Source organism: Gopherus flavomarginatus, chromosome 1, assembly GCF_025201925.1.
Source record: "Gopherus flavomarginatus isolate rGopFla2 chromosome 1, rGopFla2.mat.asm, whole genome shotgun sequence".
NCBI classification, from domain to species: Eukaryota; Metazoa; Chordata; order Testudines; family Testudinidae; genus Gopherus; species Gopherus flavomarginatus.
The window spans coordinates 219560654-219578539 of NC_066617.1; the positions used below are offsets into that span (position 1 = coordinate 219560654).

Below are 17886 nucleotides of genomic sequence, written 5' to 3' on the forward strand. Positions count from 1 at the left end.
GGTCTGGGGAACCTGCAGAGCTTGGGAAGGCAAGGAGAGAGAGGCAACCCAAGTACTGTTTTGAAATCTAGAAGTTCTTCAGGGCTATGGTCTCTGAGGGACCTGGGAGCTCTGCAGAGTTTCTAAGCTGATTTTTGCAGGGGGGGCACACGATCATGTATTGACCCCATATATTTTAAAGAATAAGGAAATTAACAGATGAGAAACGTCATTATCTTCAAATTAAGTGTATTACTAGCCGTGTACACCAAAGAACTTTGCACTCACAAAGCACAGCTTCCCCAACCCCCAAAAGCTTTAAAATTAAGAACTAGAACAATTGAGGGAAGAAACAAATACTTGGCTGCATTTGCCTTTCATTGTAGGGGTCACAGAGTTAAAAAAAATATTTCATTTGAACTTACCCTCACCCCTGGACTCAGGCCATAATCAGAGTGCCATTCGAGGGCATAAAGCTCAGTGTAACACCCTCTCCCATCCCTATTGGTGCAATGTATTTCATCTCTGTCTCTCAAGGACCTAGTGGGGAGGCCCCAACTCAGGGTATGTCTACATCTACAATTTTGCAGCGCTGGTTTTTACAGCTGTATTAGTACAGCTGTATAGGGCCAGCGCTGCAGAGTGGCCACACTTACAGCAACCAGCGCTGCAAGTGGTGTTAGATGTGGCCACACTGCAGCGCTGTTGGGCGGCTTCAAGGGGGGTTCGGGGAACGCGAGAGCAAACCGGGGGAAAGCAGGTCTCCTTCCCCAGTTTGCTCCAGTGTTCCCCGAACCCCCGAGCAAGCAGGTCTCCTTCCCCGCGGTTTGCTCTCGCGTTCCCCGAACCCCCGTGCAAGCAGGTCTCCTTCCCAGCGGTTTGCTCTCGCGTTCCCCGAACCCCGGAGCAAGCAGATTTCCTTCCCCGCGGTTTGCTCTCGCGTTCCCCGAACCCCCCTGCAAACCGCTGGGAAGGAGACCCGCTTGGGGGGGGGATTCGGAGAACACCGGAGCAAACCGCGTGGAAGGAGACCTGCTTGATTACCAGAGAGGCTTCCTCAGGTATACTGGGATACCTGCTTATTCCACGGAGGTCCAGAAAAGCGCTGGTAAGTGTCTACACTTGATTACCAGCGCTGGATCACCAGCGCTGGATCCTCTACACCCGAGACAAAACGAGAGTACAGCCAGCGCTGCAAACAGGGTGTTGCAGCGCTGGTGATGCCCTGCAGATGTGTACACCTCCTAAGTTGCAGCGCTGTAACCCCCTCACCAGCGCTGCAACTTTGTGATGTAGACAAGCCCTCAGTGACAGCAAGTAAGATTCCTGCAACAGTAGGAGCAACAGCAGTCGTGTGTTCAGAGACATGACTGATATTCTCACAACTAACATTCTATGAACTGTTCCTATGGGCAGAGTGGCAGGAGGAGATGGTAGGGACCTGGGTTTAGTTTAACAGTATTGGGTGGAAGGACAGCAGAGACAAATTGAAGGATAGATATAGCTGAAAAATAGGGGATAAGTTCTCTCTTAGGTCATGTCTATACTATAGGGATTATAGAGGCATGGCTCTGGTGCTGTAACTATGCTGGGGTAACCCTGCAAAGTATATGCAGCCTACAGCGACAGTCACTGCTGGAATACCGTTTCCCAAAGTGATGTAGCTAGGTTGCTGGAAGCATTCTTCCATCAACCTAGCTGTATTTACACAGGGGGTTAGGCAGAGGTGAAAGTAATCTGATTCAGTCTGGTACAGCGTACCAGCAAGAGCCAGTACGCCATGCTGGACCGCACTGGTTTCCACGTCAGGAATTTAAAGGGCTTTGGGCTCCCTGCCACGAGCTCCGAACCCTTTAAATCCCCCCCACAGCTCCAGCACTCGGGCTGGGGCTGAGATTTAAAGGGCCTGGAGCTCCATGGTGGCCAGAGCCCCAGGTCCTTCAATTTGCCCTGGGGGCTCCCAGCCACTTCTGCAGCTGAGAGCCCTGGCTTGATTTAAAGGCCCTGGGGCTCCCAGCCACAGCTGGTGCCCCAGGGCCTTTAAATCTTGAGAGGCCTTGCCTCTTCCGGTTTAGGTGACGCCTCTTCTGGATGAGGCCACGCCCCCTCAGGACTCTGGCAGTACTGGTAAATCCTGTAAATTACTTTCACCCCTGGGATTAGGTCTGCATACATATGGCATTCAGAGGTATGGATTATTTGCACCCCGAGCACCATAACCTACCTTGTAAGGCCTGAGTTGGATCTTCAAGGGACCTTGAAAGTGGATTTTAATTGAAGCTCTTAGCATTGAGCATCCAGTTCTTTTGCTGTCTGGGCCCTTATCCTTAAATCTTCAGTTCATTTGCAAATTTGACACCATCAGCTCAGATTAAACAGACTGTGAATGGCTAGCCAACTAAAAAAGCAGTTTCTCCTCCCTTGGTGTTCACACTCAACTGCTAGAAGAGGGCCTCATCCTCCCTGACTGAACTAACCTCATTGTCTCCAGACTGATTCTTGCCTGCATATTTATACCTGCCTCTGGAAATTTCCATTACATGCATCTGACAAAGTGGATATTCACCCATGAAAGCTTATGCTCCAATACATCTGTTAGTCTTTAAGATGCCACAGGACTTGTTGCTTTTTACAGTTCCAGAGTAACACAGCTACCCCTATGATACTTGTGGGATGGTGGCTACTTCGAAAGGGAGAGGGGAAAATAGCACTGGGTGAATGGGTAAGACTTGATTTAAACAAAGAAAAGAAAAGAAAGTTAAGGACTTAGAAGGTAGCCAGGAATAGAGTAGGGGTAAATAGATAGGGCTGGAAAAGTAATATTCTTTCTCCCACTTTCTGTGTTGTCTAATTTCAGAGGTGCCCAACACTCACAGCTAATGGATGAATTTGAGCTCTGAGAGCTCAGCAACTCTTCAGGGGTGAGAACTGGAACTTAACTATATCTTTAGGGTACTGTATAAATAATAGCTAAATAATATGGAACATGGGAGCTGAGCAACAATTTGTTAAATCAGTTCTACCAACACAAGTAAGAGGAGAAATAGATATGGCCTCAGAGGTAAACAGGATTACAAATAACTTTGTTCTTTGGCCCTTTGGCCATACTGATTACATTACAAATAATTTGGATCATGCTATCAACATTTCTAGTTAAATCACGACAGTAAAAATTCCCTGTGATTATATTATAGTGTCCCCTTTTCTTTTGTATTTGGAAAGTAGACCACAAACTGCACACTATTTTCTGTTGAGCACACTACTTGTTTCCTATGTGCAACTGAAATTTTTTTGGCTTGTTTCTGTGTTTAGTGATTGTCCAGATCTTAATATTTGTTTTCAGTTGCCACTCATTTCTACGAATATAAGTCATTTTCAAACCAATTTCTCAGAATATAAGTATCAAGTCAATGTATCTTTTACTCTCAAAAGAAAAGTGCCTTGCTTTAAATTACTCTCCAACAGCAAACATGATCATATTTTCAGTTGTTCTACTCTTTTTCCACTCCCCCTCACCTACTTTCTTTCCCCACACTGCCCTGAGGTTCCTCTAGACTTCTTTCTTCTCATTTACAGCAGTCTTAGTCACAGGGAAGAAACTTCTTTTCTACAAGCAGCAAAAAGGACAGCAATATAAATGTTTGGCTTACATTCTAATAACCAAAAGCTGCTAATAATCAATCTCCAGACTAGATTAATAGGATTTAATTGCTTGGAAATTAATTAATTTCTCTTATTTTTGCTAGGATCTTTGCTAGAGATGTGAGCAGTTGTTAGTTAAAATCACCCCAAGGGAACAAAACTTTAGCTGGGACAGTCCCTCCCCCCACACACTTTTTTTTTTTTTTTATTTGCAGTGGTCTCTGAACTCCACTACTGCAGCAGTGTAGAGGCTCTTGTGTGAACCTTGTGCTTTCATCCAGTACAAGGCAAAAAGGAGAATTATGTAAATGACTGAAGAAGTCGCAGAGTGATGTCTAATTTAAGGCTGCAGATTTTAAAAGCTGTGCATGATACACTTATTTGGTTTTATGATCCAGAGCCAGGCCATAAATTAAGGAAAGCAATAAGGTGTTGTTTTTTTCACCTCCAAAAGAACGTTGTGCCAGCAAGTGCTTCTGACAGAAATTAGAAGCTTGTTTGCATGATTTTATCATGTTGTTACAGGGCTATTCAATAACAATCAATTACGTTTGAGCATATTTGGTTGGTGCTACAAAAAGACAAAAGATCAGCTTGACAGATAGTAGAAAGGCTTCTCATTAAGTTTAACATTCAGACATTGTATCATTCAATGACAACAGAAGATGAAATTCAAGGAACTATTCTGAAATGTATTTGTATGGGTTACCTATGAAGTGACAGAGGATACTTGAGACATTGTGAGATTCTCAGACCTTGTGACCAGCCATAGCCCCTATTTAAATTGCTTGGGTTAGGAAATAATACTGTAACCATCATTTTGTTGGTTCTAAATCTTCCCATTAGGGGCTAGATCCACAAAGGGATTTAGATGGGTAATAGCCACTTTAGGTGCCTAAGTCCAAAATTTAGACCTTGAAACCTCCGCTCATCTGCTGCCTAAACTGGTAAGTGCCTAAAATCCATAGGCACTTAAATTTCCACCTGTAAATTCCCTAAGGCTGCTGGGCATGTGCAAAGCCAACTCAGTCCACGTGCCTGAAGAAGAATGAGAGTGACCCTATAGTCCACTTGTTGGGGCACTTTCCTGGGATGTGGGAGATCAAGTTCCTGCTCTCATGACTTCAATTTATACAAAGTACAATGATTTCAAGTAGAGAAACCCACCCTAGTCTCATCCCTTCCAAGTAGTTAAGGCACTCTCCTGAGGGGTAGGAGATGCCGATTCAAATCTCTCCCTCACAACAGGCAGAGGTGGGAATTGAACCCACGTGTCCCACATACTGAATGAGCACCACAACAATTGAGCTAAAGGTTTTAAGGAGGAGCTTCAGTTGTGGAATCACTTCCATTTTTTTTTTTTTTGGTGAGAAAGGACTTAGGCACTTAACTCCAGGGGTGAGCTCATGGCTGTGAATCCTGAGTGGAGTTAGGCACCTAAATCTCTTTGAGGGGTGGGGCTTAGGATGTGCCTCTCTCCTCAGCATTTCCTGTTGGGTAGCACATGCAACTGCCCATTCAGTGTGCTGGCTTTTGTGGATCCCATTCTTGGGTGCCTAACTCTCCCCAGGCATTGTATAGGGAGCCTAACTTGGGGCTGTGGATTCTGTTAGGTGGCAGGATGCCTAGATGTTACACTTAGTATTGCACTGCCTAGATCCCTTTTGGATGTAGACCCAGCTGTCTGATTTTAGTTTTCCTTCTGCAATCTGAATTAATAGCAGGAATCTGTTCTGAAACAATAGTTTATCCCTGTATATCTTCACCCGCCTGGCCAGTTTGCTGCATAGGAACCTGTTAAAAGGCATGAGTAAAAAGATGGCATGAGACATATGAAAGTGCAACAATTTGTGTGAAATGGGATGGCAAATTGTTCAACTAATTGGGTATGTCACCCCTCTTTACCCATACAAGGTCTAATCAGAGTTTGAGAGAGAGAAATAACTCCAGCTTGTTACTCCTTGGGGGGTGGTATGATAAAATTATGTTTAGCAGGATTGTCACAGCATAAACAGGATAGCGTCAGAGAGAAACAACTGATGTGCCAAATACACAATTTGCTTGAAATTAAAAAAAATCAACTTTTATAAGTAAGAGGTATTTCTTATGCAACATATAAAACTCCCTGCTGCAGGGCATCATTGCAATAAATAACTTATTTTTATTTGTTCCTGGAGACACGATCCTAGTCTTAAAAAGCATAGTAAATTTCAACGAGATAATAAATTTATGTGAGTAAGAATACAGTTATATGGAGCAGATCCAGTGTCATTACCATATTCCTTACAAGAGATGGGTGAAATTTTTCAGACAAAACTTGTTTCATTCAAAAAAATAGATTTGGGTTTAGTGGAGCATATTGTGAATTTGTGAATATTGTGAATAGCCAAATTGTTTCAACTGGAGGAAAAAAAATAAAAAAAATTAAAATGTTTTGTTTTGACGTTTTCAATTCAAAATAAATTTGTTTTGAATGTATTTCATTTTTATTTTTAAAAAGGTTTAACAAAACTTGAATGGGGTGAAATATTTTGCTTTGGGACAAAGAAAACATTTAGTTTGATCCAAAATGATTCTTTTTCCAGTTTGATAACCAAACTGAAAAATCAGTAATTGGCACAGATCTATTCCATTTCCATCTCACTGTTTTGCAATTGCATGAAAGGACTCACTGGCAGGTCAATTGTGCTGATGGTGAGGGTGTAAGGATGTGTTAGCTCCAGCTCCAGCATGGGTGTAAAGAATCACAGCAATATGGTTCAGAACATTAGGGAACAATTTCTGTTCACTTTATATATAAACAGGGTTGTTTTTTTTTAAATTGTCTCCTCTCTAGAGATCTGAACAGATGTTGCACCCAACTTCAAGGATGATCTGCTTTTCTCTTAGGTTATGGAATCTAGACAGAGGGATCAATGGTTGCTCACCTCATCTTAATTTGGAGTGGAAATATTCTTTCCACTGTCACAGCACTTGAGGAAAAAGATCTCTGGAAGATTTGTCATGTGAGCTATTGGTTTATGTTGTGGTATGAAATTCAGAAGGTCAGAGGAGTTCTTTCTTGCCATCCTTGAAATACATAATCTCTCAGCTGTGCGTCTTCTGCACAACATGGCAACTCTTCCATCCCAAGCAGGGACTATAATTTCAATTCCTGAGCTAGCTTTTTCCTTCCACTTTTTATAATACAGGACTGATACATAATGTGGTTTCCCTTGGCTAATTCCCTAGCTATAGAACTAGCTATGGAAATCATTTAATAGCTGCAGAGTACTGATTTGTGAGGAGAACTTCTCATTTAAAAGACTGGTAAATTATATTATTAGATGATCTCAGTGACATTATTTAAAGGCCCTCTTAATTAGCATTTTGCTCTACAATAATATTCAGTTTGCGAACAACAAGTGGTTATTACAGTCACTGACTTACATTTTAGGAAAATGTGCTGCAAAATTAATTTAGAGTTTATACTAAAATCATTCTTAAAATGCTTTGGAATTCAAGTAGTAGTATTTCTCTGGACAAGTTCAGGTTTATCTGATTCCAAATGAACAACTCTGGCACATATATTATGGACTTTTTTTCTTTTTTTTTTTTAAAGCTGTCATGTTTCTCATGTTCACATGGAGCAGGCATATAAACAACTACAAATGCTACAGGTTCTTATCTGGAAAATAAAAAGCTGTAAGTGAGTCATTCTGCCATATATGTGCTCTGTGTTCTCCTCAAAAACAGACCTGTCATTTGTGTGGCTTCTCCCACATAAGGCTCCACTGATCCATAATTCAAAGGTCATAGGATTAAAACATGATTCTCAAGGTGAAATACAGAGTATACGTGCAAAAACTGGATAGCCAATAATATCTAGGTATTATTAAGATCAAGTTGCATGGAAAGGACCAGTCAGGGGGTACCAAAACATTATTTGCATTTAGTCAGGTTATCTCACTGGTGTTGGAATGTTGGTAATTGGCATATTGGTATTCACAACAACAAATTATTTTCCTGAAAATAATTGCTTGAGGTTGTATGAGCTACAGTTTCACTAACATACAATCTCTGGGGGGTGTGTGTGTGTGTGTGTGTGTGTGTGTGTGTATATATATATATATATATATATATATATATATATATATATATAAAGCCTTTCTCGGTCTCAGATCTTGCAGTTTCTGTTGTGATGGTGGGTATCTTAAAATCTTACAAGTTCAAAGTTTCACTAGTGTTAGAGAGAGTGCAAAGTGTTCTGAAAGTCACATCTGACCTGGAAGAATTTTGAGTCTACATGATTAGGGTGGCTGGCCAGGATCCACTAGAAAAGAATGTTCAGTTTTACAGCTTTAACCCCTATTAAATATTACTCAAAGATGAAACCATGGTGTGTGATAACAGAGAGAAGAAACTGAAGTGGTTAGAATTTGTGGACAGTACATTATTAGGTGCTCTCTGTTTAGATATAGAGGGTTCTTTGGGAGCTGAAAGAGGAAGGGATAGAGCTGGGAACATGAGGGCAGAGGAACAGGATTTAGCTTACTTTGTATGAAGTAGGGTGGGTGAGCAGGGCCGTCCTTAGGATTTATGGGGCCCTAGGCAGTATTATTAAACTGGTGCCCCTATGCCGGATGGCAGCCCAAGCTCACAGCCTGGTGGGGGAGGGGGAGGAGGGACTTGACAGCAAAGGATAATGAGATGCCCAGCCTGCCTCATGGTGGCGGAGAGTCACAGTTCCCCGCAGAGACTTCCATGCACTCTCCCTCATGCAGAATGGACATGAAGAAAGTACCTAATTAAAAGCATTAAAATTTGGGAATAAAAAATGTCAGTCACAGGTTTTTTGATATGCCCTGAAGTTTGTCAGAGATTTATTTGCAAAAACTTCATAGTAAGGGTGAGTCAGCTGTCCTGCTGAATACAACATTACATATAATGGAATACATGATGCAGCTCTTCTCTGTTTTACATTTTCTTCATCAGTATTTCTAAGTTGAATTTATATTTTAAATGTACTCAAATCTTAAGCCAGCATTCCAGATTACTACATATTTAACTCACTGAAACAAAGACATTCTTTTAAATTAATCAGAGAGATTTAGTGTGTTCATAACAATGTTCATTGCTTTTAGAAAAAGAGAACAGTAATTTACTTTGTGTGATCTCCATAACAAGAGACATGGTTATGAAATTTCACCAACTTTAAAAAAATATGTTTCCAAAGATTTTAGGTATAACAAGGATTTTGCCTTACTAAGGTACTGATTTTGCTGGAGGGTTCTTTTAAAACTAGTTTGTCGGATAGTCAGAAGTAAAGAAAGGGAACTCTTTGTCTAGCTATCTGGAAGGGAAGGACTGTTGTCCCTTTAAGGGCTCTCTTCAGTGGGGAGTGGGGTGAGAGGTGGTGAAGGGATGGACAGAAAGGACAGGAAGACTTGGAAGCACTTTTTTTTTAACTATAGTAATTAAAATGTGTATTTTAGATAAGGGAGGTCTTTTGAAGGATTTATTTAAAAAACTATGTGTGAAGATCCACACATTTAAGGCTAAAGATGATTGTGCATCTAAAACTCTATGCAAGCATTTTTTAGAAATGTGATTTTATAATCTTCACCAGCTCACTAATGAAATATTTTTAAAGCAAATTTTAAACTAAGGTCCTGTAGACTGACATGTTCTGTGTAAATATTACATTAATGCACAACTGTTTTTGTCAGTAAAGTCAGAAACTGACAGTATAAAAATTTATTTGGGCATAAGCTTTCGTGAACATCTGATGAAATGGGTTCTAGTCCACAAAAGCTTATGCCCAAATAATTTGTTAGTCTTTGAGGTGACACAAGGACTCGTCCTTGTTTTTGCTGATACAGACTAACAGGACTACCACTCTGAAACCTGTCAGTATATACCTTGGGGTTGGCAAATGCCTGTTAAATGGCTTTATTACCCCTTGAATGTCTCTTTAACAGTTTCAATGTTGTGCTAATAGGTCTGGCAGGCTGGAGGTTTTTTCACTTTTAACTGCTAGATTCCTTCCCAAGGAAGACTCACCAGGCTAGAGCAGCCATCTGTGGGAGCCTGCAGGAAGGGTCAAAACAGGGATAGGAAAACAAGAGGGTGGACACTATAAGACCCAGTGGTGCCCCAAATTTTCAGGTGCCCTACGCAGCTGCCTATGTTGCCTATGCCTAAGGACGGCCCTGAGGGTGAGGGATAAAGGATGCATCATACATGGGATAAAATTAGGATACTTACATGATTTGTTTCAAGATTTAACTGAAGCTGCAAACACTGTGATTAGTGGTAATGGGAAAAATCACTGAGGCCATGTCTACATCTAAAGTTTTGCAGCGCTGGTTGTTACAGCTGTATTAGTACAGCTGTATAGGGCCAGCGCTGCAGAGTGGCCACACTTACAGCAACCAGCGCTGCAAGTGGTGTTAGATGTGGCCACACTGCAGCGCTGTTGGGCGGCTTCAAGGGGGGTTCCGGGAACGCGAGAGCAAACCGGGAAAGGAGACCCGCTTCGCCGCGGTTTGCTCTCTCGTTCCCGGAGCCACCCAGCAAACCGCAGGGAAGGAGACCTGCTTGCTCTGGGCTCTGGGAACGAGAGAGCAAACCGGGAAAGGAGACCCGCTTCGCCGCGGTTTGCTCTCTCGTTCCCGGAGCCACCCAGCAAACCGCAGGGAAGGAGATCTGCTTGCTCTGGGCTCCGGGAACGAGAGAGCAAACCGGGAAAGGAGACCCGCTTCGCCGCGGTTTGCTCTCGCGTTCCCGGAGCCACCCAGCAAACCGCAGGGAAGGAGACCTGCTTGCTCGGGGCTCCGGGAACGAGAGAGCAAACCGGGAAAGGAGACCCGCTTCGCCGCGGTTTGCTCTCGCGTTCCCGGAGCCACCCAGCAAACCGCAGGGAAGGAGACCTGCTTGCTCTGGGCTCCGGGAACGAGAGAGCAAACCGGGAAAGGAGACCAGCTTGATTACCAGAGGCTTCCTCCTTCCACGGAGGTCAAGAAAAGCGCTGGTAAGTGTCTACATTGGATTACCAGCGCTGGATCACCAGCGCTGGATCCTCTACACCCGAGACAAAACGGGAGTACGGCCAGCGCTGCAAACAGGGAGTTGCAGCGCTGGTGGTGCCCTGCAGATGTGTACACCTTCAAAGTTGCAGCGCTGTAACTCCCTCACCAGCGCTGCAACTTTCTGATGTAGACAAGCCCTGACTTGCTATTTGAGTTGGTAGCTAAATGACCACTGTTACCAAGATATCTAAAGAGTTCCCTGTTCAGAGGGAATTTACTTTTTTCCCCTGAAAACATTTAGCCCATCTCAAGTGGTCAACCTCTAAAAAATATGAAGACTATTTGTGGGCTAGAACATTGCACACACACTGACACCTAAATTTGTAAGGCTGTCATTGACTGTTGTGTAACCCAGTGGTGAATATGTATTACAGTTTCCTCTCTTTGCTGACCCACAGAGGATGTGAGATTTTACAACTACTAGTTATAGCATGTTGGCTCTGTAGCTTAAGCTGTAGCAGCCCATGTGTTTAGCTCTCAGGGTTCCCTAGTTCAATATGTGCTGTGTTGGCCAAGAAAACAGCTGTCATAATTGCTTACAGGTGGAGCGATTTGAAAACATAATTACCTCTTGTTTAGGGAGCTGCTTATTTTAAAGACAAAAGTATTTCTTTCTTTTTTTTCTATTGCCTATCTTCCTGGTAATGTGAGCTCAGTTATTTTAGATGAGGAAATGTAACAAGTAAATTAGGGTTTTATACAATGAAACTTCCCTGAGTTAGAGAGCTTGCAATACGTTAAGTATTTTATCATAATGAATTTATTTGGTATTCTCTTTAATAGCAGTATCATCATAATGACTGTATTTAGTACAGATGGAGAGGAATATTTACTTGCATAGAAGTTTCATTTTAATTTGATGATAGGTAAATATACCATTAAAATAAACTGCTTCTGTGCACTCCTTTCAGATATCTAAATAACAAGATAACTTTATTTGAACATGGAGACCTTAATTCTGTCTACATATTTTTTCATGTATTGTAGTCCATAGGGTAGTTTCCAGAGGCAGATAGCTTGCCTACATATGTTTTCACCAACAATAGATACATCTTTTTCTATGTGGCTGTCCCACTCAATCTTCAGTTGCCAGGTCTACTTTACTACTGTTTACTGCTCTCTTGCTCATTGCTAGAATTAAACAGGGCTGGTGGAAAGTATGAAACATGCATGGGACTAGATTCTGATTGCCTTTCTCATGTTGAATATCACCTTATTCTGCAAGTACTCGTAGTGAAGTTAATGTGACAATTTGTGCAGGGTTTTAAAGAGAGTAAGCAAAAGTGACACATGGGGGGGGGACATGGGGAGGAGGCTGTCACATTTCTCCCATCCCCCCCAACCCCCATTTGCGGCTTGGCTTGTCAGAAGCAAGCTCATACTGACTGAGCATGCTCAGTGACATTGCTGAAGCTGGCTACCCTGACTCTGTCCTGTCCCGTCCGCTGTCCCCATCCCCTGGCAGGCACGGGTCATCTCTGAGAGTAGAATCTGACTTACACTGAATATTTTCATAAACATGCATCTGGCTGACAGGAAATTTCCAGCACTGGAGCGATAAGGAGATATCTCAACCCTGCATTATTTTTTTCTGGTAATAGATGAAAAATACTTGAACTAGAAATTTTTATTCTTTTATCTAAGAATGCAACCTCTGAGCCACCTTAGAGTGAATAACAAAGTTTGAAAAAAATTTACATTGGTATAATTAAGTAACATTATAGATGAAGGTACATATGGTTTCTCCACTGTTCAAGTTCTTAAATGTGCCTATTGCTAGGGTTGCCAGGCACCCGGTTTTTGACCAGAACACCCAGTCGAAAAGGGACTTTGGTGGCTCCAGTCGACACTGCCATTAAAAGTCCGGTTGGTGGCACAGTGGGAGCACGGGGCTAAGGCTCAGGGCTAAGGCAGGCTCCCTACCTGCCCTAGCTCCACCCTAGAGCCCACACCCCCAGCCCAGAGCCCAACCCCCTGCCCCAGCCCGGAGCTCTCTCCTGCACCCCAAACCCCTCATCCCCAACCCCGTCCCAGAGCCCATACCGGCAGACCTTACCCCCGTCCCACACCCCAACCCCCTGCCCCAGCCCAGTGAAAGAGAGTGAGGGTAGGAGAGAACTAACGATGGAGGGAAGGGGGTGGAGCAAGCAAGGATGGGGCCTTGAAGAAGGAGTGGTGAAGGGGCATGGCCTGGGGGAGGGGTTGGGGAAGGGGTGTTCGGTTTTGTATGATTAGAAAGTTGACAACCCTGTCCAGTGCCATAGTGCCTGAACTTCACTATTAACTCTTGAGAGTTCAGCAGAAAACAAAATTCTGATCCAGAATTCAAATGCAAGTATGTGGGCTAAGAAAGGAATTGCTTTTTAATAATTTTGTCTTAAAATATAGTAATATTATATTGATGCTCTGACCCTTCTTTCTAGCATTTGGATCTTATATATTTTTAGTACAAACATTTTGTAATTTGTATTTATAATGAGACAGTTTGGGAGATTAGTGTTTGTAGTAGGAAGGTGGTGGTAACTTCAGGAAGGTACAGGTTGATTGTCCAGAGTGTACAATGAAATGTGGGAGTAGGCAGTGCAGTGGACTTAGGGGTTGGGGTGTTGGCCCTATCTGTCAACATTTTTATTGGGCAAGACACAGTGAGTATCAATTTTTTTTCTGGGCTGCAGGATGAGAGATTGCTGAATAAAAAAGTCATGCTTAGGAGAGAATGCAAAAAGTACAGGAACAGTTATAGCCCTTTCTGTTATTTCTCAGTCTCTTCCAATGATTTTTGCCCTTCAGCTTTCTTCTCTCTTTTTTCTTTTCCCTTCATCCCCCTTTTTAGTCTTTTTTTACTTCTATCAGTTTGGTTCCCCATTTTTTTTATCCTCCCCATTCCCCTGCTTTCCTATCATCTTCTTTCTCCTCCTTTTCTTTCTCTAGTTATGCCTTTCCCTATTCCTCTCCCATTCTTTCTCCCTCTTCTTCCATCCTTAGGTATGTTAAAGCCTTTGCTGTTTTTAAAACATTCTGACTGTAGTTGATGCTGGTCCAACAGTGGTTCTGCTTTATGGACTCTTCCATAGGCAGCACTTTTTTAACAGGAAGCCCTATTTCCTGAAGTGTCAATTCAGCAAAGCAGACTAATGAACTAACATCAGCAAAGAAGAAACTGCAGTGAGGATATTTTAAAATCAGCAGAGTCTTTTGAAGGTAGAAGTGAATGGGAAAGAGGACAAGGCATTTCCAAGAATCACTACAGCCCCACTTTGCCATAAATAACATTAAAGACATTGCTTGCAAAAATAGGATGGCAGCACTGTTTACCATGCAACTTAAATCTTCAAAGGGACCCTTGTTTAACACCTCATCAAACTTTACCCTTTGAGATACAGTATTTTATGATAATGACGATCCTCAGGCCAAGTTCTCAAAAATGAATGATATAAAATAATTGCATCTATCTTTATAGTCTTAAAAACTGTGCATTTATTTTTGCTTCATATTCTGATGAGTTTTTTTTTTTTGCTCTCCCATGCCATTTTCATCTTTCAGTAACTACATTATAATTTATGTTTAGGAAGGTCTTTACAGTAGAAAAATGTGTGATACATATGTTCTTATTTATTTCTTTGGCAGAAGACCCATAAATCAGCAATGAAAATAAGATATCAGATGGTTTATGTTAAGAAAGTCTTCTCCTATTTAAGATTATTACATAAAGTGCTTGAGTGGCTAGCAGGGAGCTGACACCCAGCTACCACAAGAAAGATTTCCTCTCACTGGAGGCAGGGGTTAAGAAGGTGATTCACAGTTCTGGGTACCCCGAGAACTGTTACCATATCCCAAAAACATTTTTGCAGAGTTAAGTCCTTTGTTTTCTCACTGAACTGTTACCACATGGATAGTGGCCATGAAAGCTTCCTGTGCACCTGTCTACGCTTAAGATGCTACAGTGACACAGATGCGCCACTGTAGCATTCAGTGTAGATACTATCTGTGCCCATTGCTGTAGTTAATCCACCTCCCTGAGAGGCATCGACATAATGCTGTCTATACAGGGACTTAGGTCAGCTTAGCAGTGCTGCTTAGGGATATGATTTTTTCACACCTCTGACCGTCGTACTTAAACTGACCTAATTTTCTAGAGTAGACCAGGCCTCAGGCTGTCACACCGCTTTGCCTCATTCCTGTTCTAGAGGCTCCACCTCTAGAAGACATCCACACAGTCTTGATTTGGTCCCAGGAGAGAGAAAAAACTTTTAGCCCTTCTGAAGATTGCTCACACATACCCTCCTCATGGGTTCTTATCCTCCTAGTGGACTTGAGGAGGTGGGCTCTGCAGCTATCAGTTGGACAGAAAGGAGCAGTATATGCTTATGCTCGCTGGCTCCCATACACTCAAGTAGGGAGGGCTTATAAGCCCTCCCCCCAGCCTGGGGCACCATTCTTTGCTGGGAAAAAAGACCCCCCTTTCCTTCTTTGGGATTAGAATGGAGTTGGGTTTCAGGGCCTTGCTGTAGGCATCATGCTAGTTGCCCTTTAGGGACTGGGAAGGAATCTTTCCCACATTGCCTGATTGGTTGGGACAGGATGTGGTTTTTTTTTATCTTTCTTTCAGCAGCCCAGGGAGATGGTGAGTAGGTTAGGTTGTAAAATTCACAATGTCCCAACTTCGTAGGTGCCAACAGGAGGTCTGGTTCCCTGATAAACTGGAATTGGTAGCAGAATTAGGGGAAGGCATCTTCTAAAGAACATGGGGTATGGCAGTAAGGCTCCTAATATCTGATACAGTGAGGAGACAATGCCCTCAAGAGAGACGTTCTTAATGTTGGAAGCAGGAGTGCTGCAATGAAGACCAGAGAGAGCAGTTCAAGAAGGGGAAACAAGAGTATATATAACTTTGGTCCAAAAGAGGATTTGCTAACGTGTCAGTTTTTTGCTACAAGAGAATATGAATATTCAGCATTTTAAATTGAAATACAGTAGAACCCCTTTTTACAAACTAATTGGGGGTTAAAGAGTTCATACTATAAAAAGTTCATTAAATTGAACACCTTAACATTATTTTAGGTATTGTGCTTAGGTTGCAGTATGGTGCATTGCATCGCTTTCCTCTTGTCCTTCAAACCACAGCAAAGCAATTTCCAGTGCATTGAAGGCACTGGAATGTGAAGAGATATTGACTTGTTCTTCATCAACATCACTGTCATTATGTGGGTTGGGTTTTTTTCTTTTTCCTTTTATTTTGTTTCCCCTCCTGCCAGGAACAATGGTTCATATAACCAATATCATAAAATCAGGGTTCTGCTATACACCGTTTTGTACATGGACTCTACATTTTGTAGAGGTTGGGTGCCCCATTAAAAAAAAACAAAAAAACAAAGGTAGAGTGCAAAATAAGTTCCTTCTTTCAGTTGGTGTTTATTTTAGCAGTAAAAAGTTTAACATCTCCATTTCACAGTTACATACTTATAAATTCTGAGAGTCATAGAAGGAAAAGTCAGTCATGTTCCATTGATAAATAAAGATACAAAACTAATTTCTTTTTGCTGATAAAAAATTTCATTCCCTAACAACATACATGGCTCTAATTGTCCCTTTTTCAAATCTGGTTTAATGGCTGTGTACTGTGGAAGTTTAAGCTGCATTTCAAGATTATTACTGGTAATGATGAATTAAGATAACAAATAGAATACTTGGATTCTAGTAATGAAAGAGATGAAGGAAATTAATCTGAGTGCCTTTAGTAAAGAGTAGAAAACTGCCCATCAGTTGTGTTTGGTTGTATTTTCAGTAGTTCTGCAGTTCACGGTACATAGACAGAAGTGAGATAAGTAAGGATTTCATCAGGAGTGTATTTTTTCTAAGAAATGTAGGGTAGTTGATTATCAAGCCTCTCATGACTAGGAGTGGATCTATTCCAGAGAGGGATTTGGAAAAGTACTTCAAATGTATAAATAAGCAGTCTCCTTGTTTCTGTCAATGTACCTTTTCACTACTTTTACTGACAGTTAATAGGAAACCAAAATACTTTGCTTTCACATTTTACAACATTTTGTACACTATTAGATATGGTAGACACCTCTGTGGGGACACAATTGAATTTGCTCAAAAGGTTTTCCCACTAATTGATCTGTAGAACTTTATAACATTCTCTAGTAGGCTAGAACATTCCAAAAATAAAAAATAAAAAAAGAGGCAGAAGCTGAGCTGAAAAGGTGCTTGTTACAAAAACATAAAAGCTTCCTTTCTGTCTTATTGCCTTTTCGATGTATGCATTTGGGATTCAGAGTAGAGAAAAACTTTCCCACAGAGCTCTTTCTACCAGACCTGTAGTTGGTAAAGCATTTTTGATCCATGGTTGAATAAAACGACATGACTCTTCATTTTTGACATTTTAAATATATATATTTTACAGGAACTCCATGATGGCATCGGACGACAGCAAACTGTTATCAGAACATTAAATATAACTGGTGAAGAAATTATTGAGCAGTCATTAACAACAGATGCTAATGTACTAAGGGAAAAGCTGGGTAGCCTGAATTTTCGGTGGGAGGAAGTCTGCAGGCAGCTGGCAGAGAGAAGAAAGAGGTAGGTTAAGAACATGGATATTCTGAAATCGTTTCTGGTTATTTCAGATTTTCTTTTAACAATAATATTGCAAGGAACCCATTGGACTATTCCTTAAATATTCATATTTAACTATCCATAATTAAACACAACATCCTTCTTTACTTGTCCAATTCTTTGTTTCTGCCCAGTCTCCTTCATCCCCTCCCACCCACATAAACAAATGTCTTCATAATTCCCACAGCTAATGTTTAAAAACCACCAAAAATATGATGTTATTTTTAGAAAAGCCGAACAATAGAACGATGATTTTCCATAGGTAATTAACACCTGAGCTCACATTTTAACAAGCATTTTAAAGTAACTTTTTGCCTGATAGTGTGTCATTAAAATTATATATTAAAAAAGGTTTCTGTAACTGTGGGACTAATGACATTTTAGGGAATCATTTAAACAATATTATTTACTTTTTACCATGTCTGATATCTGTTTACTTTTGGCATTTCGCTCAGCTTCGATAAAGAGAATGGATTAGTCAGTTTAACTGTCATTATAGGCAGTGTACAGTCAGTTTTTCATTCTCCTGCACTAACATGATGCTGCAGTATTTGAGTTACAAATATTACAGGGA

The 17886-nt window shown here is 41.5% G+C and overlaps 1 protein-coding gene across 11 annotated transcripts in view; it reads left to right on the forward strand.

Annotated features, from left to right (window-relative positions):
- DMD (dystrophin) overlaps positions 1–17886 on the forward strand; it is a 2125007-nt gene that overhangs the window by 1384696 nt on the left and 722425 nt on the right. For all 11 annotated transcript variants that reach the window (XM_050936430.1, XM_050936437.1, XM_050936440.1 and 8 more), the window contains one exon: positions 17101–17276. In XM_050936430.1, coding sequence (XP_050792387.1) covers positions 17101–17276 — 176 coding nt within the window. The remainder of the gene's footprint in view (positions 1–17100; positions 17277–17886) is intronic.